This window comes from Notolepis coatsorum (assembly GCF_963971535.1).
Source record: "Notolepis coatsorum genome assembly, chromosome: 7".
Lineage (NCBI taxonomy): Eukaryota > Metazoa > Chordata > Actinopteri > Aulopiformes > Paralepididae > Notolepis > Notolepis coatsorum.
In genome coordinates, this window is record NC_140171.1 from 76,764,740 (window position 1) to 76,790,244 (window position 25,505).

Sequence of the window (25,505 nt, forward strand, 5' to 3'; positions counted from 1 at the left end):
CCAGCCTTGTGTCCCAAGCCTGTTCACATCCTCTCCATTGACATTAGCAACCCTTAGGGCTTGGTTGCCAAACACAGGTCACAGTCCACTTCAAATCACTCCCAGACGACCCCTTTCTCACAGACACAGATGAAAAACAGAGAGAGAGGAGGGGGGGGGGGGGGGGGGGTCACTTCCCAGAGAGACCACTATAATATCTTTAGTGAAATGAAACTCTTTCTGCAGACACTCCTGCACATTCCCTTATTGTTGTATTATATTCACTTATTGCTAAATGACATCAATCAACCAATCAGTCAATATCTTAGCGAAATAAAAGTCTTCTTACAGCAAAGATAGGTTTTTTACACTCTTACAAATATTTTTATTAGTATAAGCAGCAACATCCCTACATGATGAGAATAATGCGTTATTCTAAAATCAATGGTATAAAACAATATACAGCTTCTTATGGAGTAATATGAGTCCTTTCAGAGAGTAGTGGTGAAATAATGTCGTATTGATATGGAAGTCTTTATATGATAAAGGCCCACTCTATTGTACAACCTATCTGTTGTACATAGTGCGCAAAACACTGTAAAAGAAAGTGCAAGAAAATACACACGCCCACACACTCAAAGATTCATCCACAGGTTTACAAATGTGTAAGGCAGCATAATCCTTCTCTATCTATCTATCTATCTATCTATCTATCTATCTATCTATCTATCTATCTATCTATCTATCTATCTATCTATCTATCTATCTATCTATCTATCTATCTATCTATCTATCTATCTATCTATCTATCTATCTATCTATCTATCTATCTATCTATCTATCTATCTATCTATCTATCTATCTATCTATCTATCTATCTATCTATCTATCTATCTATCTATCTATCTATCTATCTATCTATCTATCTATCTATCTATCTATCTATCTATCTATCTATCTATCTATCTATCTATCTATCTATCTATCTATCTATCTATCTATCTATCTATCTATCTATCTATCTATCTATCTATCTATCTATCTATCTATCTATCTATCTATCTATCTATCTATCTATCTATCGCTCTATCTCTCTATCTCTCTATCTTCTATCTATCTATCTATCTATCTATCTATCTATCTATCTATCTATCTATCTATCTATCTATCTATCTATCTATCTATCTATCTATCTATCTATCTATCTATCTATCTATCTATCTATCTATCTATCTATCTATCTATCTATCTATCTATCTATCTATCTATCTATCTATCTATCTATCTATCTATCTATCTATCTATCTATCTATCTATCTATCTATCTATCTATCTATCTATCTATCTATCTATCTATCTATCTATCTATCTATCTATCTATCTATCCTCACTGAAAAACAAACAAACAATACATTCTGCCCCTGGCATCACACAAATAACAACAATATTAATATTACAATAATTAACATAACCAAAATAGTACAGCTTATTAAAGTGGATATATAACATAGAGAGATTATACAGGCACTTGTCAAACAACTCTGATATATATAACTGCTGATACGTATTTTAGTATCTTTTGAAATTCACAGTGTTGTAGGAATGAACAATTCCTTAGGTTGTTTCTGGTAAGAGAGGTGGTGTCCACCCAGCCATGTCAAATCTATCATAACTTCTTCAATCGCAGCTTTCTGGTTGTTGTATCTGGCAATGTTCTGATATGGAACTTCTGAACCTCGACTACACAGAGCCAGTTCTGAAATCATGAGTCCTTGGATTGCGAGCCAGGAGACCGGCGGTTAGCACGACTGGGAGCTCATATCGGACTGCGAACGTCTGTTTGCAGTTCATGGCTATCCAGGGAGATTCAAGGTGACACGAGGCACCTTTTCGTTCACAGACACCATATACAACGACGAACCACACAAGACAATAGGGAACGTTATTTGTGAAAGTTCCACATCAAATCAAAATATAAGTCAACCAACCATCTATAGGCTATAGCAATTTTTTTTTAAACACTCAACCTAAATATACCACAAGAGTATTGAGGCTAGCTCAATGAATAAGTGAGCACATTATAATACACTGTACAACAGCTAGTGTGTGCTTGATGGAGAATGAAGACTGTTTGAATCAATTACATGGGGTCTCCTGTTCTCCGCCATCACTAAGTAGTGTGGAGATGGGGGGGGGGGGGGGAACACACTCTTCTCCTGTTCTCTGCCATCACTAAGTAGTGGGGGGGTGGGGGGGGTGGAGCTCTAAGGGATGGGACACACTCCTCTCACCCATCATGCCCTCCGACAGCAAGTAGTGACCTTCCTTCCTGGCTGCATCCCAGAAGTGTTGCCCTTTATATGAATAGCAAACATGGCTACTGATTCGAGGCTAATTTAGTCACCGTTCAGCTGCATCCTGTCACCATCCTGCATCCTGACCCCCCCCCATCCTTCCCTCCCCTTCCTCTTCCTCCCCCAACCTTGCCTCCTCATCCTCCTCTTCCTCCTCCCCCTCTCTTTTCTCTTCTCTCACGGTAACAACAGCATCCCTCTCCTTCATCATGTGAATAGAAGTGGTTTGGTTTGGGAAACGTGGTCCACCAGGATGCCCGGCAACCACTGTGAAGCTCGTTATACAGTACTGACTGTACACGGCACATCAAGCCCATTGTCTTAAGTGTCTGAGAAATCCTATTTCCTCATCCATCCTTCCTCTCTAGGATGGCTCCACAGTTCCTCGGGTCGAAAGTTTATTATTTGGAAAAAAATGACAATTCATCGTTTTATCACGCTTGTGTCGGGGTTAGAGTTGGATCCTGTTGTGTTTTAAAGAGTAGGCTGCGGGCTGTAATGAGAGCTCGACGTCCGCAGGGAGCACTCCCGTGACCGTGAGTGGTTAGTCGCTGTCTTTTCGGAGGCTGCGGTCGTTGGGAAGGTTGTTCGGCTCAGGGCTTTTAAACTGGATGCTGGTGCCGTTCATGGCGCCGATGCTGGACACCTGGTTGTCTGAGTAGCACCAGCAGCACAAGCACGACTGGATGGATATGGGAGAAAGAGACAGTGAGAGGCCATGATACCATGGGGCAGGCCATGGTACTGAGCCAAGCTGTATTTCACAACAACAACAACAACAACAACAACAACAACAACAACAACAACAACAACAACAACAACACAGAATCTTTCCTTCAGTAGCAGTGCATCAGGAACACCCCAACATTATGGGAAATGGGCTTACTGTCTTCTCCAGAGTCAGACAAGAAGAAAGATGCCTAACCAGCTAGTCTAGCTTAAAACTCCAGGAGAGTCGTTTTTGGCCAACACCTAGGCTAACTGATCCATATCTGCTTCCATTCATTTGGGCTAAGCTAGGCTAGCTGGCAGCCGGATAGTTTTCCACCGAACACACAGAAATGAAAGCGGTATCTACACTCTCTTCTTATCTGACTTTAGAGAAGGCAGTAAGTGCATTTGCCATAATGTTGACGTGTTCCTTTAACAATGTCATATTTCAACTAATCTGTATGGGTTTAGTTGGAGGCAACACGTATTCTGTCATTTTTAAGAGTGTTCCTAGAGAGATAATCTTTTTTGAACAAAAACCGTCCTCTGATTTCCTCCCTCGCTCCACCCTGCTCTTTGCTCCAAGGCAAGAGAGGCTGAGGCTTTTCTCCGGCCCCCAGGTCCCTCTGACAGACATGTTCAGTATGTGACTTCAGCCAACAGAATCAGTCCATAAATCATCAGCCTGCTTTACATTTTCCTCATGGAATGCCATCACTACCACAGAGTCATGGGCAAAGGGTTGAGTTCACTGTTTTTCTTTCTGACCAGACTAAACCGCAGACTTTTCAGACATGTGTGTGTGTTTATGTATGTAGGTACATGTATGTTTGTGTTAACGTGCATGTGTGTGTATTGTGTGTGTGTGCAAGCATGCATCTGTGGGTATGTAATATGTAACGTGTGTGTGTGTGTGTGAGCATGTAATGTGTGTGTGTGTCGTGTTTGTGTGTGAGCATGCATGCGTGTGTATTCTGTGTGTGTGACAGATGGTATGTACTGTATACCTTGAAGCAGTTTTTGAACTTCTTGCTGACAAAGTAGAGGATAATGGGGTTTATGCAGGAGTTGACCGTGGCAAGGTTCATGCTGAGGTAATCCAACACCAACAGGAAACTGAAAGCAGAAGGAAGATCAAGATGTATTATTTTGGCGTATGGTGTGACATCATCATCTCAACTTCTTTTTTTTCTTTCTTTTGGATACCGTTTCATATTACTCGGATGTCATGCCTTTCAGAGTAAGTACTTTTGGCTCAACGGAGCTCGACTTTCACAATCAGTCTATGTTTAGTCTGTTCTGTTTTCATGATTTACGATCCTGTTTATAATTTTTTATTTATTCTTTTAATTATGATTTGAAGACTAATGAAATGCCCTCGCAACGCTTTAGCAGAAAAGGGCACTACCTATAAAAAATGTCCGACAGTCAGTTCTCCAATGAAACGTTAACCTTCCCGTCTCCTGCTTGTGATGTGTTACAGGGGAGTTATAGTTCCAGTAACCATGGTCCTGATGGAGTTCTAGTTCCAGTAAACATGACTCACTTGAGCAGGTCACAGCGGGTCACATCATACTGGTGGTAGACCATCTTCTTTAGGATCCTGCTGAGGTGCAGTGGGAACCAGCAGAGGGCAAAGATGAGGACCAGACAGAAGACAGCCTTGGCCACCTCCCTCCTCTGCAGACATAAACAGAGAACACACACCACCATTAGAGAGACGAGGAAGGTTATGTAATGTTACCCCGAGAGGGTAGAAGGCAGAGAAGACAAACTGTGAGGCAGTCTGAATGCCACCAACCCTGCTGCACACAGAATACACAGATCAGTCTGGCTCCTTCAACGAGTTGTAATTCTGTAGTAATCAGACTAATGTTAACGTTAAATGGATTTCACAGCTTGGCATCTCAGTCTTTTGCAGGAAGGCTCATGCATTCAGGGACTTGCATTCCGTGGAACAAATTTGCCTGACGTTAAATGGGAAAGCATAGAAATAAACCTGTGATGAGTTAATTGATTACCTCAGATGAAGAACCACGTAACTCCCTTTTAAGTGTCAGAGGAACAATGTTATCAAATGTTATTGTCTAAAGATGGCAAGTTATAGTGTTGTGTTCATTCATAGTTAAAGACAGTAGAGGTTGAGTAATTTCTGATGATTTATCACATCCACACTCCCAAGTAATTTGGATTGACGTTACAACTGCAAATACACAGGCTGTTAAAATAATTTAAAAACAAGAGTTATATGGTTCTTCAGTGCAAGGGCTCAATAGTCATTTCCGGTTTCCAGTGCAAGATGTGTTGACAGATAGAGTCCTTGCCACTCATAAAGTGTCCTTGTGTGTTCATTTATACGTTGCTTGTATAAAAACTCACATAAAACAAGCCAACATACCTACCCATAAAAAACATGCCCTACTTAAAACAAAAAAGTAAATAAACAAGGCTAGTCTAAATGCCCCACTAGCACTAGCGTTGCCCCTAACAGATTTGAGAACCACTCATTTAGAGGCTAATGTAGGTAACCCAAAGAAGTGACTGTGATATCTGCAGGTACACATTAGAGCCAGAGCTTTGGCGTGACACATACCAAATGTGGAACATTATCACTGCAGGATAGATAAAGCGGGGTGATGTTTCCTAAATCAAGGCTGATAGGCAATAGGCATCCATATGTTGGTGCCACAGAATGCACTCTGGACATGCTAATGTAAGCTGTTAGCGTTAGCTAGCAAGTCTAAGAAGTGAGGTTATTGGCAGCTTGGCTCAAATGCGCTCTGAGGCTCCAACATTTATTGTGTACCTTAATTTAGGACAGATGGCCCGCTGCTTCTTTGACTCCACTATGCCATTTTAAAATGTAACATTATGTAACGTTAGCACCGAAGTAGCCTGACACGGGAGTGGTCACAGAGTACTCCTGTCCTGTCCCGCTCCCGTGATTCAGTAAAATAAATCCTCCAGTCTAGTCTGGATCCCTGTTGAAGTTAAAAAAATTACTACCGTCGTATTCTAAATTTGTTTAGGTTGTGTATTGCGCAATGCAATACTTTTGAATTGGAAACAACAATGAGAATGGACAGAATTTCTTCCAGAATCAAGCAAACATTGCATACTGTACATACTTTTTTTCTTTTAAAAGAAAATGTCTTGGTCCTGCCCACTTCCGTTGCTTTTTTCCTGTCCCGTCCCACAGAATTGAAAGTGAAATTGACTCCTGTCCCGCGGGAATCCTGACCAAATTTCAGGCTCTACGCCGAAGCTCCAGCAATGCTCTGTTAAAAGGTTACAAATGGCTTATTTTGAGAGAGCGCCGTCACAAATCAGCCTGCTGTCACTGTTGTTCTTCTGCTATTGGAAGCTGTCACTCAAGTTGCAATCATGACTGTTTGTTGTCCACGTCAGACTCAGTGTGCGCGTGCATCAAGGGGGTAAAAGGAACGTAATCCTGGTCAGAACAATGGGGCAGACTACAATATATTTGCATTTGTTAGCCATGCTAGCGATCTAAACAATCAATCCATGCCAAAGCTAGATATGTAAAAGGTGAAAGACTCACACTCACAGCCATGCTGATTTGGAAAAATTACATCCAGCCTTTTTCGTTTGAAACAACCATTTGTCAGGGGAGTGTCACGGTTTCACCATAGAGCCCTGTCATACTTTTTTTAGCGCAGCAGCTTGCACAGGTAGGGGGAAACTTAGTCACGTGACTCAGTTGGTATTGCTGATTTTCTCGAACACGGTATGTTTGTATACAGCGAACAGGTCTATGAGGGACTGCTGTTTTGGATTATTGTGTGTTTACCCTATCGCTATCCTGGCGGTAAGGGAATGAGTCAGACTGCAGGCTTACCACAGTGGTTGACACGAGCGAGCAAGTGACCAACATTGTCATCCCTAGAGCCTCATGCTAGCATTTGCTAGCAGGACAAAAAATAACATGTCAGGTTTAAGGTGGTGAGTTCTTGTTCTTGTTTGATCCCCTGTCCCCCACACGGTCTGTCCATTGCCTGTCCTTCAGCGGAATCCCACATAGTGTCGATGAGAAGAGACCAGAGGGCTGCCTAACCTGTTTGAGGTGCTCGCTGAGGGCGATGCGCAGGCTGCCGTTCCTGTGGTTCAGCATCTCGCAGGTCATCAGAGTGTAGAAGACTGCCGTGCAGGTCAGGGGCACACAGAAGTAGAAGCCAAACAGCCACCAGTCCTTTACCTCCTTATAGAGCTGCAAGACAAAACAACAATGCATCCATGACACGCCATGCTACACAATTTTTTTTTTTAATTATTATTATATATTAGATTAGATTTAGACTATTGGATTATTAGATTATATATTGCATATATTTAGCATTCTAGCATTTCGTTTTTTTAGATCATATATTAGATTAGATTAGATTTAGATTATTAGATTATATATTGTAACTATATTTATTGTAGGGCAAAATAACTGAGAGGGCATTACATACCTTCATCTCGCACCTTGTTGCCCATATACGCATGTCCAGAGTTAATTATATTGTATATTGTTTACACTGCCTTTTCATTCTATTTAATTTTTTACTTCTCCACTGTACTATAATTCTGTGACCTGTACCTGTATGTCTTCTACTGTCTACCTGTACCTCCCCTCCCCCTCCCCCATGCTGCTATGATACCGAATTTCCCCAAGGGGATCAATAAAGGAATATCTTATCTTATCTTATCTTATCTTACACAGCTACACACTGCTACACATCCACGTCACAGCAACACGGTAGCAGGTGGTTAGAGAGACTGCAGACTCTCTAACCACCCACAACAACCAGAGGTGTATTTCAGCATGACATTGAACCCTTACCTGGTCCAAGGGGTGTCACTGAATTATCTGGTGACCTAATACAATGTAATACATGTTGGCGCTGCATGGAAGATGTGTGACTGTCTCATGGGGTATGCTAAGTAACTATTCCCAATCCTAATGGTGCCGTGTGTATTATGGCCATGTAGTGCTTAAAAAAAATGGCAAATTTTTTATAAATAGGCTACATAATTAACCCTTGTGTGGTATTCGGGCCTGTATGACATGTTTTCAATGTGTACTGAAAGAGTAATGATATTACTCTAATATTATATATTTGACCTTGGCTCATTTAATGCGAAAAGCATAGGGCTGCCAACCTCTTATATTATAATTTTGTTTTTATTTAAAAAAATTAATTATGTTAATTTTTTTTATCATTCTTTCCAAAAGAAAAGAGGCCTAGAAGCGTGGCTAACGCTAATGGCACGCATACCAGAGGCTAACTGCCTAAGAAAACAGACACAGAGGCACTGAAAGAGGATTTCACCCATCTAATGAACACACTAGACTAGACAAATATCAAGTGGACCAATTGCATGCTTTTGCAGAGGACAAGAATACAAATAAAAAAGATATTTGTAATTATACTTTTTCTTTTCCAAAGAAATCTTTTTTTCATAGTCGACTAATAGTCAACTATCGGCTAATTTCGGCCAATCATAGTCGACTATCCAAATCCTTAGTCGGGGACAGCCCTAAAAATAACACATTTTCATAGAGTGCACACTGTATATTACATACATGGTGTTTGGGTCAAGAAAATATGGTAAAAGTTATTCACTGTGTACCTTTCCTGTCTGCCTCCACCTTGTTTCTTTTATATTTTTCAAGATACACATGATTTATTCCATTCATGTCTTGATTATAATGGATTCTTTTTTTCTTTTCCAGCATCACATTTTATCAAAAAAAATAACCTGTGACCATTGGGTGAGTAACAAAGACGTGAACACCACACAAGGGTTAAATAGGTAGCAATAACACTAAACAATCATATAGAGCTCCTATAGTCATCAATGAACCTAAGTTACCTAAGGGGTAACACATACAAAACAACCATAAATACATTGACTATCCTACAAAAAAGAGCAATAAGAGCAGTGATGCCAGTAACTAGTTACTAAGTACACTAGTTACTCTAATCTGATTACTTTTTTCAGTAAATAGTAATCTAACTTGTTACTTTTTACAAGCCAGTAATCTGATTACAGTTACTTTTCCAAGTGGCTGTGCGTTACTATTTAGTTACTATCTCATAATGCTGATGATAAGAGAGCCAGGGGTACAGTCAGCTAGACCGGAGATGGGACGTGCACTCGCGCACGCACGCACACAGCCACACACACATATAGCTGATTTTAGAATGGCTTCAGCATGAAGTTAAATCAACTATCCAGCTCGTTTTATAGTGTAATTTGGCTACTTGAGAGAGAGTGAGAGAGAGAGAGAGATTCATGTTATGCGCGACTGATGGCTGATGACGTCTCATGATGACGCCTGCGAACACCAGCAACTAGGACAGAGAGACTTCGGCTCAGCTTCTTCCCCCAAGCCATCAGAGCCTTGAACACTGAACTCTCCACACACAAGCACACATGAGCACACACACAACACACACACTGTACACGCTCACACACTAGCAGCCACTTTAACATGAGCACACACACACTCATGCTGCACACGCTCACACTTATGGTCACTTTACAAAAGGAAAGGTCACTTTAAGAATAGTATAGTATAACTTGAGATTGTATACTATAGCATTGTATAACAGTGTACATAAAGACCTAGTGCCTCATCCGTAGCTAACAGTGTATTGCACTACCACAGGACCTAGCATGTCCTACCATGCTCTGTAAATAACTCATGTACATATACTGATATGCCCTACTTTGTTTACTTGTTTTATTGCACAATGTCGTTCTATTGGATTCTTATTATATATTACTATTGTATTATGCACATCGTTGCGGGCAAGACCCCCCGCATTTCATTGTATACTTGTAGGCCGTGACAAATAAAACTCTTGACTTGACTTGACTTGATGATGACCTGTCTGAGCAGCCAATCATGATTTATGACATTATGCACTTTCAATAAAGCATTATTATTAAAAAAATAAATAAACGGCTGTCATTCTTATGTTGTGGCAGCAGCAGGGACGACGACGACGACTTCGTAACCTAGTTACTTTACGTAATCAGTAAAGTAACTAGATTACTTTTTAAAGAAGTAATCAGTAATCGGATTATTTTTTACAAGTAATCTGTGGCATCACTGAATAAGAGTAATAAACAATGCAGGATATCGGGACCACACACACACTGTTTCTACAATCACACATTTTGAAGTTCACTGATATGGTAAACTTTAAAACTCTGCAAGTTATGTACAAAGCAAGAAATAATCAATTACCGGTAAATGTAAGAAGCACGTTTCTGGATAAAGAGGGGGGACACAACCTCAGAGGACCATTGAACTTCAAAAAACCTGTGATGAAAACCAACCTGAAAATAATGTGTATCTCCTCTTACGGAGCCACCCTGTGGAATGGGCTAGACTCGAGGATGAACTAAAATATTGTGAAAACATAAATCAATTCAAATCTAGACAAAACAAATCTATTTACGATAGGTACAGAAGGGAAGAAGAGCTTTAATTGCATATTAATACAAAGAATACATATGATACTGTATTGTACGTTATATCATATTACATTATATAATCATATTATAATTAATTTGTATATTATATTGAACTATATTTACAGTATATACTATTATATTATGGTACTATATTATATTGTATATATCTCATATCACATTATATATGTGTTGTATACACTATTATGTACTATATACTATTATATACTATTATATACTGCAGGTATACTATACTGTAATGTGTACTGTAATGTGTACTATATGTGTGTACTGTAATGTGTACTATATGTATGTACTATGTATGTATGTAAATGATTATTATTTTTTAAATAAAAACGTAAGTCTTCAGGGGTAGGGCCTGACAAGCCTAGTGCTTCTCCCTAGCCCTTTTCGGACAATTGGACAATGCTGCAATAGCAGCTGGTAAAACTTTGGCGATTTATGGAATGACCGTTGTTATGTGTCCAAAGCCCGAAATAAAAAAGAACTGAACTGAACTGAACTAAGTATATCTTTTCTGAAAAGAGCAATAACAAGTAGTCAGTTAGTACAGCTACCACAAGTGGGTTTTTGTGCTCTGTGCCAAATCAAGATGAGACATTTTGGCTCACAAAATGCTCCTGCAGTAGAATGGAAACACATGCTATTCAAATGTCTGATCTACAGTAAAGGCTGTGTTCAAATCATGCCTCATCAACTGTGGTGGAAATCAAATGATCTAGACCTCAGTATTATATGGCTATTGTACGTGGTAATCCTTACCGTCCATCTCTAGGTGGAATGGACACACACACGCACGCACGCACTCATACACCCACCCACCCACCCACCCACCCACGCACCCACGCACGCACGCACCCACCCACCCACCCACGCACGCACGCACGCACGCACGCACGCACGCACGCACGCACGCACGCACGCACGCACGCACGCACGCACGCACGCACACACACACACACACACACACACACACACACACACACACACACACACACACACACACACACACACACACACACACACACACACACACACACACACACACACACACACACACACACACACACACACACGCACACACACACGGCTTAGCTTGAGGCCACCATACATCAGGCCCAGGTAATTGCACTTGTAGCCTGCAATCAATTATGTTCTATGGGCTGGTGAACAAAGGCAGCCATCTCCAGATTTCCTTAAACACAGAGAGTAGGGAGATTTCTTTCACAGCCTAGTTTTGCAGATATCTACCGTAAAGATGTCTGCCATCACTCCAATACTATTTTCTACCAAACTACACCACCTATAATTATGAATGGGGGTGTACTTCGGTAGAAAATAGTTCCTACATGAAACTGCAAGGTCTGTGTATTATCTAGACTAGTAACCGGGTCATGATTTCTGGAAAGAGACGTTGCTCTTGAGTTTTTCCAAATGTATTTTCTAGTGCTTTCAGTGACACAAACTGAGTGCCATTCAGCCTTATTGGCAGACATCTCTACAGCAGATACAAAACACACCAACACTATGGTGTGTGAATCACACCAAAACTATCTGGATGGATAGATAGCACTCCGGGCAAGGGGGAAAATATGTTTCTTTTTGGGGTGAACTGCCCCTTTAATAAGAAAGATGTTGCCTGGCTTACATGCATGAAGTCAGTCTTGGGGCTGAGCATACAGGTGCGTATGGTCTGGTTGTGGTAGCTGAAGGTGACCATGTCAAAGCCGATGGCCTCTGGCACTGCCAGGATGAGTGACAGCACCCAGATGGAGATGATCTCAATGGCCGTCAGCAGAGGAACGCCCACTCCCTGAACTCTGCTCCACGACGCCACTGCTCGGTACCTGGGCCACAGACACACAGAAAGCATTAACCATACGTGCCCAATGTGTAGTTTAGTTTAGTTTTTAATCCACATGGGGTTAAAGTCCCAGTCTGGTAATCCTAAAGTAAACAAATGGGTATAATTAGATTAGGATGGAGACATGTTTTCATTCTCTATTGGATAAATTGAGCACTTTTGATTCAAGTGCCAACACTAGGTACAGTAACTACTATTGCATGTTGTATTGTATTTGCTGTATTTTGTGTCTGTAAAAGGTTTGTTTATGTTGTAAATGTTTGAATCAAAACGGATCTATATTCTGATATTTTCCATCTACAAATAAAACTCTTGTTTAACTTTTCATCATAATGTGTCAAAATAGCATTACATGTAAATGTACTGCTATTAACACATTCTATTGAATAATAACAGAAAATGTAATTTCTAATTAGACACAGGTCTGTGTAATAAATGACACATCCTTTTTGAAGTGTGTAACTCAATCACCATCACACACAACAAGGTGCTGTTCCACTTAACCATAATGTATACATATATGAAATAATTTCATTTCCTTCCTCTTGTTAACGGATAAAACTGACAACATAATTGTATTCATGCATGGCAGGACACCAAATACAACAAACTGCACAGTCAGGAAAAATAATATAAAAAAATTTAAGATTTAATGAAGGGAGATGATCAATTGTTTATCTTTGGAATCTAATATTTATATTTTTTTGTGATGCCTCCAAACAAACTGGCCCATGTTGGCAGAGCGGTCTGTTTGTTGGCGTGTTCGCTCTAAATGCTTGTTTGCTTGTTTCATTAATGGAAACCACTTGTCGAAATGTTTTAGTAAAAACCAGCATCAAGATTTCATGGCAAAAAAAACCAATATATTTTTCATGACACATTTGAATTTCTCTGTCGGAACAACATGGTGGCATTTATATTTTACTAAGTGGCAATGTATCCCACCTTTTTCCTCTTCCTCCAACATTGAGAGGAGAGATACAGCAGACTTGAGTACCTTCATATTAAACACGGAGTTACTCTGCCTGTGTTGTGCTGCAAGCGCATTTCCTGGAAACAAATGGAGAGCAGCTGCTCTTGAGCGCAACTGCGTCATTGTGATATAACCCCCCCCTGTGCTGTTCTTCCTGATCGAGCTCATTAGATACTATGTTATTTGCTATGCTGAACCTTGGAGGCTTTTCAGAGCAATGCTTCCTAGCCTCCTCTCTCGTCTCTTAAAGTGTGTCTTCTGGTGGACACAGTGAAATGAATGATTGGCCTGAGCAATCCATTCTCCTGATTATTTATTCATTAGAGAAACACTAGTGCTGTTGAAGAGGACCTGGAGGGTTACAATATAGGATCATTTAGGGTGTCTCCTCGTGCACGTCATAAATATTACAAAAATAAACGTTGCTGCCAGCACATCCGGGAGCAATGCTCTCCCTTGTATGTCCACATTTAAAACAATGACAGCTATCACGGCGCAATAAACTGAACCGCAAAGGTGTTGTTTTAGGGCCTGCTATGCTAACAGCAATGTCAAAAATACAGGCAGATGATGTGACAAGCTAGATGATCATGAAACAACTTGCACACAGAATGCAACAAATAGAAATCAAGAGAGTTGTACAACTACCCATTGGGATTGTTTATTACCAGACTTGTTTTTGGCCATACCAAGTTTGCTTGTGTGCCAGTGCAAAAGTGTGTTGTACTGGATGTGATGCTGCTTAGTGTTCAATCAATCACATTCACTGCTTATCAGCTGAAACCCTCTCAGCTCCTCCAACATTGATTTGAGCCACATTTGTCTAATGCATGCTACAGAAACTTCAAAGCAACTTCAACACAACATCGACAAAGCAACGGTGTTGCAGACACATTACCTTTATGCTTCTGCAAAATCAACGCGCAGCCTATGATGCAACAAAATGTACCCCGGATGTGCGGCTCGAGCGCGCCCAGCCCGCCTGAATACTTTGGTTTGATTGATTGATTGAAAAGTTTATTAACAGATTGCAGAATGGGTACAGTACAGTACAGCTCAATACATACAATTGTTAAGGGGATGCAGACCAGAGAAAGACTTTCGACTTGTTTACATCAGGGTCCCCCATTTTCAATTCATCATAACATATATGACATACATGACATACAGATAGACAGTACTGCTACATCTATACATTTATGACATATCAGATTTGCAAATACAGTACTGTTTGTGATACAAAAGTGTCCAGAAAAGGAGTGTATATACATTTGGCATAGAAACTGTACATTGGAGGAGGTTGGTTGGGTGGGGTGGGGTTGGGTGGGTTGGGTGAGGGCTGTACATTGGAGGTGGGGGGGGTTGGGAAGGGGACACACACACATTTTACACTGTACATTGGAATATTGACAAAGCCTTACTTGGTCATTTACTGTACAACTAGGTTAGGACATTTGTAGGGGCCAGTTTCGAATTGCAGTCTCACGTAGGTGTTTTTTGAGAGTGTTTTTGAAGGTGGGTAGTGATTCACATTCCTTTACAGCTTTAGGCAGGGCGTTCCACATTGATGTGGCATAATTGCGAAACGTGTTTAGTCCCTTGTTTGATCCGAATCTGGGTTTTACATGATTTGTGGAGCTCCCTCTGGTGTTGTGATCGTGGTATTCACTGACCTTTGGGAAGTATTTTGACATGTACATGGGTACCTTGGTCGCGTAGTGTATCTTGTAGACCAGGCCCATTGCAAGTTGCTGTACTCTGTCGTCTACTCTAAGCCATCCTAGGTTGTCAAAGTGGGCAGGGGTGAGGTGGGTTCTAGGAGTCAGGTCAAGTAGTAGTCTGACTAGCTTGTTTTGAGATGTTTGTAATTTGTTTTTTAGTGCCTTTGAGGTGCTTTGGTACCATGAGGTGCAAGCATAGTCGTAGTACCCTTGAATGAGTGCTCCTGCTAGAGTCTTCAGGGTATTCTTGTTTACCAGAGAGGAGATCCGGTACAAGAATCGCGTTCGTTGGTTGACTTTTTTTATTACATTGGATGCCATTTTGTCACAGGAAAGATTAGCCTCTAGGATGGAACCCAGGTAGGTAATTTCATCTTTCCTTGTGATAATATTGTCACCCACTGTAACCGAGAAGCCGTCGGTCTTGCTGAGTTTGTTATTTGAACCGAAGAGAATGGACTCTGTTTTGCCCATGTGTAATGATAGTTTGTTGTCGGCGAGCCATATGCAGATTTTGCCTAGTTCCGAGCTGAGGGCTTTTTCAACCTGTAACTTGTTCTTGTCAGAGACCAGCAGGGCTGAGTCGTCCGCAAACAGGAACAAGTTGCAGTCACAAGCTGACGACATGTCATTTGCATAAATTAGGAATAGTAGCGGTCCTAGTATGCTTCCTTGTGGAACACCACAGCTCACTGTGAGGGGGGGGGATAGTGTACCGTTTACTTCCACCATCTGTTCCCTCCCCTCCAGGTAGGATTGTATCCAGCTCACTGATAAACTATCAAAACCAATTGCTTTTAGCTTGTCAATCAGAATGGTGTGATTGACAGTGTCGAAGGCCTTTTGTAGGTCCAGCATGACCATGCCGCAGTATTTGCCCGCGTCCACCTCTTGTTTGATGTGGTCGTTCAAGTAGAGAAGGCATGTGTCAGTGGAGTGGGATGTTCTGAAGCCAGATTGGAATTCGTAGATTAGATTTTTTTCCGCGAGGTACAGCCGAAGGTGCGCATTCTAGCAATTACAAACGGATTTCCCTTCTCAACCATACATCGTTAGTATAATAATAGCCCTGTTTATGTTTGTTTTCGCTTGTGTTCTTGTATATAGTGTAAATATAGTTATATCGCCACATCAACCCAGTCCATCCCCATTGTTTCCCCAATCTCCTTCCACGAATTCATCGTCATAATGCTATCCTTGTAGTCTTTAGACCCGCTATTATATAAATGTTGGTACTTTCGGACCTCCTCTGCAATACGTTCCTGCATTTGATTCATTTTAAACAAACAATTAAACAAGTGTAATGAAACAATACACTAGCTATCGAGCTCCTGTCAGAAAGTTTTCTTTTGGTCTCGAGCTCCTGTCAGAAAGTTTTCTTTTGGTCTCGAGCCAGGAACACTAGAAGTGACAGACAGCCCCGCCCCCATTCACTACCAACCAATCACTGCTACGCAATACCAACGCAACGGGTCTTTAGATTAGATTTTGGACACAGGTACGCAACGCCCTCGCAACACAGTCTACAAGACTGTCTGCAACAAGCGCGCTGAAATCGCGCCGATGTTGTGTTGAAGTTGCTTTGAATTTGCTGTAGCATGTAGAGGCCTTTAGTGTTGACTTTATAAACATCTTGGATGGAAAAGTGATACCCCTGACCTACATATAACCCAACTAAACCATCCATTGGTTCCAATTAAGTAAAATCAAATCATTCATTAATCTTTCTGAAGGAATTTGTCTTAACCAAACCTTCAAATTGCTGCAAGAAGGAAGTTCATTCATCTTTCCTGTGGAATTCATCGTACAAATCTCAAAACGGCATATATTAGAGAAGAAAAGCAAAACATTTGGTTTGAATCTGGAGACCGTACTCCCCCACGCTGCGTGAGCTGGTTTGGGCCTCCAGACAAAGATGAATTGAGATATTGTATGGAGGAATGGATATAGTTTAAATATGGCAGTCACTATATGAATAGTTTTTCTGTCTACATGGGTACAGCATCTCCCTTTTAAAATGTAAAACAAACAAACTATAAAATAGAGCCTGTACTCACAATCCAGTGAATACAGGTCGTGAGAACAATGGGGCTCATCTTTTAAAACACACAAACGAAAACAACCTGCTTTGTGACACTGTGATTTCCCAGTATAAACATGGATGTGGATTAAAGTAAATTAATTAAAAAGATTCAATAACTGTAGTGGGGACTGCTGTCTCTTAGGAATTATAAAACATAAAGAACCACATATACTGTATAGTCATATAGATCTGAGTAAGCTACAGTATACATTTAAACTGCATAAGGAATGATAATAAAATATGTTTTTTTCTTTACCTTTTTCTGAATATGCAAGATACAACAAAATATTCTTAAAGGGGAACTATTTTACTATTTCTTTCACTATTTGGGCACTTTTACACAATTCCTGTGAGTTTATGGAACATATATTTTTTTAATTCATTGTTTTGTATTTCAAATTAAGTCTTCAACTACAGCATTTTTCTACCTCAAGATCTTAAGCCGTTTTGAGCCTGGGCTCCAACCACAATGGTAAACCGCTGCGGGACATGATGATTATCATGCAGCGGTGTCTTTCTGACATCACAAATCATCACATTTTCAGATGACTCAGTTCAGTGAGGGTGAATATTGTGAGAGGAGAATTGGAAGAATGCGCCAATATGAGAATTAGAGACATAGATCATATTAATATAAGTCCACATAGCTAGGAAACAATGCTAAACACTGAAAAAGGCCATTTATAAGATAGTTCCCCTTTAATAATCCTTAAATATATTCTGTAGAAGATTTAAGGATTGTGATCTAAGTGTGTAAACTCACTATGTAAACTCATACACTGGAGAGCCACTGACTTGTCCCCTACACGCCTCACCCCCTTTTTTTTATTACTATGATCTTTTCTTTGGGTAAGGCACTTCTTTTTTCATGTAATGCCATCAAACAGTGACCTCAAAGCAAGAGCCCTGCTTGATATTTGTTTAAGTCTTTTAGTTTTGGTCTGATGTGTGGGTTGGAGTTTAGTAACTTATTATACTGTGAATTTCTCCAGACCATGAGGTTTGGTCAGCAACCCTTCCCCTATCCACACTCAACCCCAACCATCAGACCAAAATTAAAAATATATAAACAAAGTGAGGTCGCTGTTTGATGGCATTACAGATTCTACCTTATTCTACCTTAACAGAATGGGGAACGGCCACGTATATATACGTGTTTCGGTGCCATGCGTTGTGGACCAGAGGCACGTATATAGCCGTGGCATTTGTTATTGCTGTTATTCCATTTTAATAACCGGCTCAAGATCCCCGACCGGCTCTGCAGATCTACCCTCGTCTGTGGAATCGAGAACATGCAATACCGGCCAGATCCTCTTAGGGGCGCCATCGCTCCACTGCAGTATGCCCTGTTGGCGAATGTAAAACTATTTTTTTTCTTCCAATGGAGTATCATTGTAGCCGGATCCTGAACCAGCACAATGTACTGTGGATCACGTTTTGAATCGCAGATTTCACCATGGAATAATTGGATTTATCATCAGCCAATGGACATATTGATCTACCAGATGCCGATCGATAACGGGGAAATGCTGTGGGGTATCCCACGGGCTCACAGTAAGATCTTTTTCACCTAAATTACAGCCGGATCGGAGCTTGCTGTGAAACGCAAGCAGCAGATCAGTGAATGTGGCTAGTTACACGGACACTGTTATTGGTAATCAATAATACTAAACAACGTCCCCCCCCCCCCCCCCCCCTTTCATGCATACATGCTCTGGGACAGCCCGGATCATATGCAGTTTGAGTTATTTCTTTAGCATATATAAAACGGAAATGCCGTTGAATATAACGTTAGCAGTTATTAGCTCCATAACTAGCTTTCCAGAAAATATGAGACAAAATCTGCGATAAAGCTTATATTCACGGCGCTATAAAATGACAACCTATTGATGCATTTTTTTTTCTTTAAGCCATTTTGAAGGGACGGTTTATGAACTCAATTGACAATGAGAATGGACAGATAGCAATACTATAAAGTATAGATATAGCTGTACAAAAAGTCACCGGTCTGTTGACAAACCCTGGTCCTCAAGCACTATATTAGACGCATCCCAGCGGTCGCCAAAGTGTTAAAGTCCAAATCTTGAATTGTTTTAATCACATAAATATCGTGTTTATGTAGCCGTGCTCGTATTGCCATCTCTGCGTTGTGTTAAAGTTCGACCCCTGTTAAGGGATTGTCCCGAGTTAGTCTCGAACCCCGGTCTTGTAACGTGTCTGCATGCCTTTTATGGGTGGATGAGTTTACTTGCAATACCGCTACGTGCCACAGTCACTTAACAACACTTGAAGTCCATCGTGACTGAGTGTGGATATACTCACGGACCTCCGTTACATTTATTCACATACATTCTTGAAGCTTAAGCTTTTTGGAACTGTCTTAGCCTATTGTAAATCAGAACATAGATCTGTTTTACTCCAGCCAATATAAATAAACCTTTTATGACCAAATAATACAGCAAATGTAAGTGGAAACTCATACTGTATCTACCTCTAGTGTTAGTCCTTGTATCAATAGCTCAGAGTCAGACAATCAATTAGGTTATAGAATGAATATCCAAATCTCCATGATTTTTTGGTGGTGGGGCTGTCCTTTTGTTCCTTCAGATTACTCATCGGTCCTTTATTGTCCTGGCCCATTTAAAGTAAGGATGACAATAAACAAAAATCTTTATACAAAAGAAAAAAAACACAAATGAACACATTGTATAGGATGTTCATATGAATCACGACCAAGAGGCTTTGGACCTCGTCTGTACACATTCTTAATGCCGTAGTAAAATAGTGCGATAGCACTGACCTGTCCACACTGAGGGCACACAGATTCAGCACTGTGATCCCGACTGAGGCTTTCTGCAGGAAGGGCAGCAGTTTACACAGACACAGGCCAAGCACATTGTCGTCAAACGGAAAGTGTGAAGCCAGGAGCTGGAGGAATGCACAAATACAACAATATCACTGTCAGATCAATGAAACATTATTATCTCTGGTATAATAATATATTATGAACAACCGTTCTTTTTATGACCCCCCCCCCCACACACACACAGAAAATAACTCCAACAGAGAATTATTGTTATGATAAAGTTGATTGATATAATTAATTATATTAATACTTTCTAGTGTGTTTAATCATCTTTGGCTCTAAACTCCCCCTTGTTGTCAGAACAGCTGGTCATGTTGGATTGCATGATTTGATTTACAGTAGATGATTTGACTGCAGGCAACTCATTGAGAGTAGACCATTAAGTCCTAATCTTTCCATTTCCGCTGTTGTTTGCTCGTTTTGAATGTGGGACGTGAGATGAGCATCTTCTACCCACATTAAAGGTCAAGAGCACAGCAGCCTAGTCAACACCACATCAAAGCTCTCTCCTCATCATCCTTGCGTCTGTGTTTGGTCCAGCAGTAGTCCCTCATAAGCAGCTGATATGAGTAAAAATGTCAGGTCCACCATTGTACTAAGTAAGGACTATCTCAAATGTGACATCCTTAATAGTACTTTGCTATTTCTGTTGGTATCAAGTACCACTTGTCTCTTACAATATAACTTCCCTCAGGAAAACAAGTCACAGCTCTCTTTGTTTTGTCACTGAAGTGGTCTTCCGAACAGGACCTAACCTGGGCTCCAACAAAAGAAATATGACAGGGTTTTCCCACACGTCTCTCTCAGAACGCAGGCCAAAGGAAGCACTTCACGGGTGCATCCTGGCCCCCCTATTGTTTACTTGGGCTGTTCCATTTAATCAAAGTGTCCCAGGAGCGCGGAAGAAGGGTGGGGGGTTAGGGGAAAAGGGGAAGAGGGGGCCCCATGTCACTGTTTTTAGCCTGCGTGTGTAGCTGATTCATTTTGGAAACATGGTCAAAGCCCTGAGGAAGCTAGTGAGCCAGAGGCTTCAACACATGGCTGGGTGCTCAGTCCTACAACACGAAAACATTTTGAAGCAGGGCACTTAGGACTTTTCTTAGGTGGAAAGTAACAAATTAGATTTACTCAAGTTACTGTATATATATATATATATATATATATATATATATATATATATATATATATATATATATATATATATATATATATATATATATATATATATATATATATATATATATATATATATATATATATATATATATATGTATTTTCTTTACTGACTTGGGTAATGTCATTTGTTACATTAAGTGCCCTGTTTCAAAATGTCTTTGAGTTGTAGCACTGAGCACCCAGCCATGTGTTGAAGCCTCTGGGTGACTAGCTTCCTCTGGGCTACTACTTTCTGAGTGTTTTATTGCATTCCTTTTTTTAAATGACTACTTTTACTTTTACTTGAGTACATGTATATTGAGTACATTTACTTGAGCAAGTTGTTTTTGTGGACATACAGAGTACAATGACAGCTGTTATTTACAGTAAAACACAGTCATAACTGACATAAGCTTTGTTCATATGATTAAAAAGGGACCAGCCCACAAACCTTGGACTTTGTTATAGTGACATACAAATATTTTGACTTTTCAATAAACTAAATACATAAGTAGGCCTACTTTATTTGGAGTGCTACTCTTTTGCTCTTACTTTCCAAGTCTACACGTATTCCTACTTTAGTAAAATGTTACTCAAGTACCAGCCTACTTGTACTTGATAAATATATTTCAGTATTTATATATTTCCTCCCATCTCCCTAAAGAGGAACATTGTGATTTTTCCTGTGTGTGAATTACCCCCCCCCCCCCCCCCCCAACAGGAAATAATTTTTTTTCTTTTTCCACACGCATTGAATAATCAGGCCTTGGATCGCAAAGTCACCATATGTGCTGAGTGCTGACACAGTCTGATCAGAACGTTCTCTGGTAATTCCAACCAGGTGTCTTTCTTACGCTTGTTTTCCCTATGAATGGGGGGCCTTTCGCAATGTACTCTAATAAGTACCAGGTTATCGCCCGAATCGTACTCACTCCGAATATCACGAGCATTCAGCTGTTATTGTAGGCTACTAAAACGCCACATTGCACTGTGAACATACGAAGGGAACACCCTAGTGCACTTTTAACGGGTAGAAGTGAGTTTACGCGCTCCGCAGATGATTTATCACTTGAACAACACCGTTCACTTAGTTGCTCATAGTGTCCCCACTGCCCATTCTAGATAAGGGGGCCTGTGACTAACGTCTCAGTCCGTCTGCGTGAAGCCCCCCTGACATGTGTGACCACCACCATCTGACTCCTGTGTTTACTTAAGTCAGTCATATCCCTGCCTCTCTCATCACCAACCTCCCCACACACTGTAGATAAAGAGCCCCCACAGATAAACTCGCCCTCCTAATTGCGCACTCAGTAAAGGAGCGTCTTGGACTCCAACTTCTCCCTCTCTCTCTCTCTCTCTCTCTCTCTCTCTCTCTCTCTCTCTCTCTCTCTCTCTCTCTTTCTCTCTCTCTCTCTCTCTCTCTCTCTACCTCTCTCTTTACCTCTCTCTCCATATATATAATATTATGATCTCCTTCACTAACGCTGTGTACACCAATATCACCGTAGCAGCGAGGAAACTGGTCAGTACTTCGTACAGAGCATTGATGTGTGCAGTGTATGGTGCAGTGTATGGTGCATTAGGAACGGAAAGAATGGAGGCTTGATCGAGGCCCATTGGAAGATAAATCTTAGCCTGGCTCTGGCCCCTGAATCAGCTCAGATCTGAAATTTGATTTGATTTGATCTCAACTGAATCATGACATTATTATAAACATTTGGAAAAAAAGGGCAGAAGTTGGGAAATCGGGGGTCTGGATCCATGCCACATAAATTAAGGTGTTTTGGAGCATATAGTGCCACATGTTTAAGTCTACGCGTATCTTTCCCCATTATTTGAACGATTATGAGTGTCATACCTTGTACACATTGATGGGTATGGCGATGGTGATGTATATGAGATCGCCCAGGGCCAAGCTGGCGATGAGAGCGTTGGGCCCGTTCCTCATGCACTTGTTGTGGTAGATAATCCTCAGCAGCGTGGCGTTTCCCACCAGTCCCACCACGAACACTGTGATGGAGATCACCGTGTTGATGTATTTGAAGTAATAATTAATGGAGGTGGTGATTAAGCACGGCGGAGGGGTCATGGGCCTCCTGATGACGGTCGCGTTCCCAGACCCGGGTCCTACTCCCAGAGCCCTGGACCCGGACCCCGGACCCCCCACATGGTGTGCGGTGGGGCCAGTCTCTGGAAGGGGGCTGCTGGTGCCGTGGAAGCCCGGCGACTGAAGGGTGGAGTGGAGGAGAAAGCCTGTGAGAGTTTCGTCCTCTCCCTCTGTGGTGTTTATCTGGCACATTCCACCGACCACCATACAGGCCATTAGCACCAACACATGTATGACCGGGGCGCCCATTATAGGACACATTCCACACTTTGATTTCACTGATTGGTAGATACAAGTCCCAATATATCGCTGATGTGGGAGAGAGGGGAGAAAAAAAAGAGAAGAAATTAAGCAACTTCACACATGCATAAAAAAACTCACTTTGCTCCTCACTTATTGTTTCTCTGATTATTTCAAGGGCAATTTGTCCTCCATTTGACGGGAGTAAACCAGCATGTGTCACACAGTATCTCTGTCCCTCTCCAACTGCTCGGAGGAAGTCTAACAATGTCCTTAAGATTTTAAGAACGTTTTTTTTTGGCCAAGGGGGCACAGATGGAAGATGCCAAGAATGGTTACAGTCAAGACAGTAGAATGAAGCTCTCCATCAACACAGTGCACCGGCCATCTCTTTAGCACTCAGTCATTCCTGGAAGAAGCTATCTGCGCAGGCCTTTGTGTCAATAAGACTGCGGTCGTAGGAGCAAGGCTGTATGTTTTCTCCATGTTGTTTTGACAATGAGCCCCTTGCATGGCTTTTCATCGGAGTGGTTTCCTCGTTCCCACATTCCCCCTCTGTTTCTGATTTAGCAAGAGATTCAGTCTGGCTGCTTACAAAACAAAGAGCAATTTTTTTTTACACAAAAGAATTCCACTAAGGTCTATTCAGTTGCGCAATTCCATGTGTCTAAAATTCAAATTAAAAGATGATTCCAATTATAAAAGATGACTGCTGTAACTGTTCAGTGTTTACGATAAAAATACTCTAAATAATTTTCATTATACATTATTACATGTTACAAAGTTACAGATGTTTGTCCCTTTACATACTCAATGGAAAAATACTATTAAAGGTGCTGTAAGTGGTATTTCTTTTGTTAAATAAGTGTTAAATAGCTCTACATTCCAACAGCCATCACTGATATAGAGTGTTGGGTCAGTAACACGGGTCTCCCAGTCCCAGTCCCTCCACTCTGCAGTAAAAGGTACATGTTCTGGTATCCCTTCCCACTTCATCAAATCAGAAGAGAGAACCCTAGATTCTTTAAAACGTATTTCAAGAAATCTTGCCAAGCCAAATTAGCTTACTGCACTGGTAGATTATTTTACTTGTTTCAAGGACACATTTGCTTAAAACTTGTTTTTAGTTCTTATTTTTCTCAGACCATTTTCTGACAAATGTTCTCTCTCTTGATTGGATACAGTGGGAATACCAGGAGCGACTAGGAGACCCAAGTTACTGACCAGACACTATATCAGTGATAGCTGTCTGAATGTAGAGCTATTGTTGTACAGCACTTATTTGAACAAAATGTACCACTTCATTTCAGCACCTTTCATTTCACAGCACTCCAGGTAAAAGAAAAGTTTTTACATAGTCAGATCCACAGTTAAATAGTTTGAAGCCCCCCCCCCCATTTCTTCTCTCTCCATCACACCACAGTACAGGCAACCCTCATAGCCAAGAGTTGTTCCCGTTCAAAGCCCCAGCTGTCACCCACTACACAAAGAACTATTTAGCAGCCAGCCCTTCAAGTAGCATCACAGTTTAGCATCAGCACCGCACTACTGGGAGCTGTGACAGCACGCACAACTAATCCCAACCATAAATAATAAATAGATTTTGCTTTTCACCTACCGCTCCTAAAATGTCTGCCTGGCCCCCTTGGAAACCGTCAGGCAAACTTTCGGCTGAAGCCCCCCAGACATCTGTATCACATCACATGAGTAATTAACGCACTATCAAAGTCGCAAGCGTATCCCACTTGGTTTGAGCAGCGCTCCCGTCTGCTCTGAGGTGCCTTCGCATTATGGCTCTGGGTTTCCTGTGGAGAGTTTGCAGCCTACGTGTGTGTGCGTGTGTGTGCTCAAGTGTGTACGTGTCTGTGTGTGTGTGTGTGCTCAAGTGTGTACGTGTCTGTGTGTGTGTGTGTGAGTGTGTGTGGCAGAGCAGCAGCGTAGCA

General features: G+C 41.1%; 1 protein-coding gene across 1 annotated transcript; it reads right to left on the reverse strand.

The window, feature by feature from the left end:
- Positions 1-918: 918 nt before the first annotated feature.
- ednraa (endothelin receptor type Aa) lies at positions 919-25,478 on the reverse strand. The gene is made up of 8 exons (XM_084319330.1): positions 25,181-25,478; positions 23,074-23,631; positions 19,995-20,122; positions 12,202-12,400; positions 7,120-7,272; positions 4,591-4,724; positions 4,052-4,160; positions 919-3,015 (listed from the first exon to the last, which is right to left on the reverse strand). Exons 2-8 carry the CDS (start codon positions 23,581-23,583, stop codon positions 2,878-2,880), a joined length of 1,371 nt encoding a protein of 456 aa, XP_084175456.1. The 5' UTR covers positions 23,584-23,631; positions 25,181-25,478; the 3' UTR covers positions 919-2,877.
- Positions 25,479-25,505: the final 27 nt, after the last annotated feature.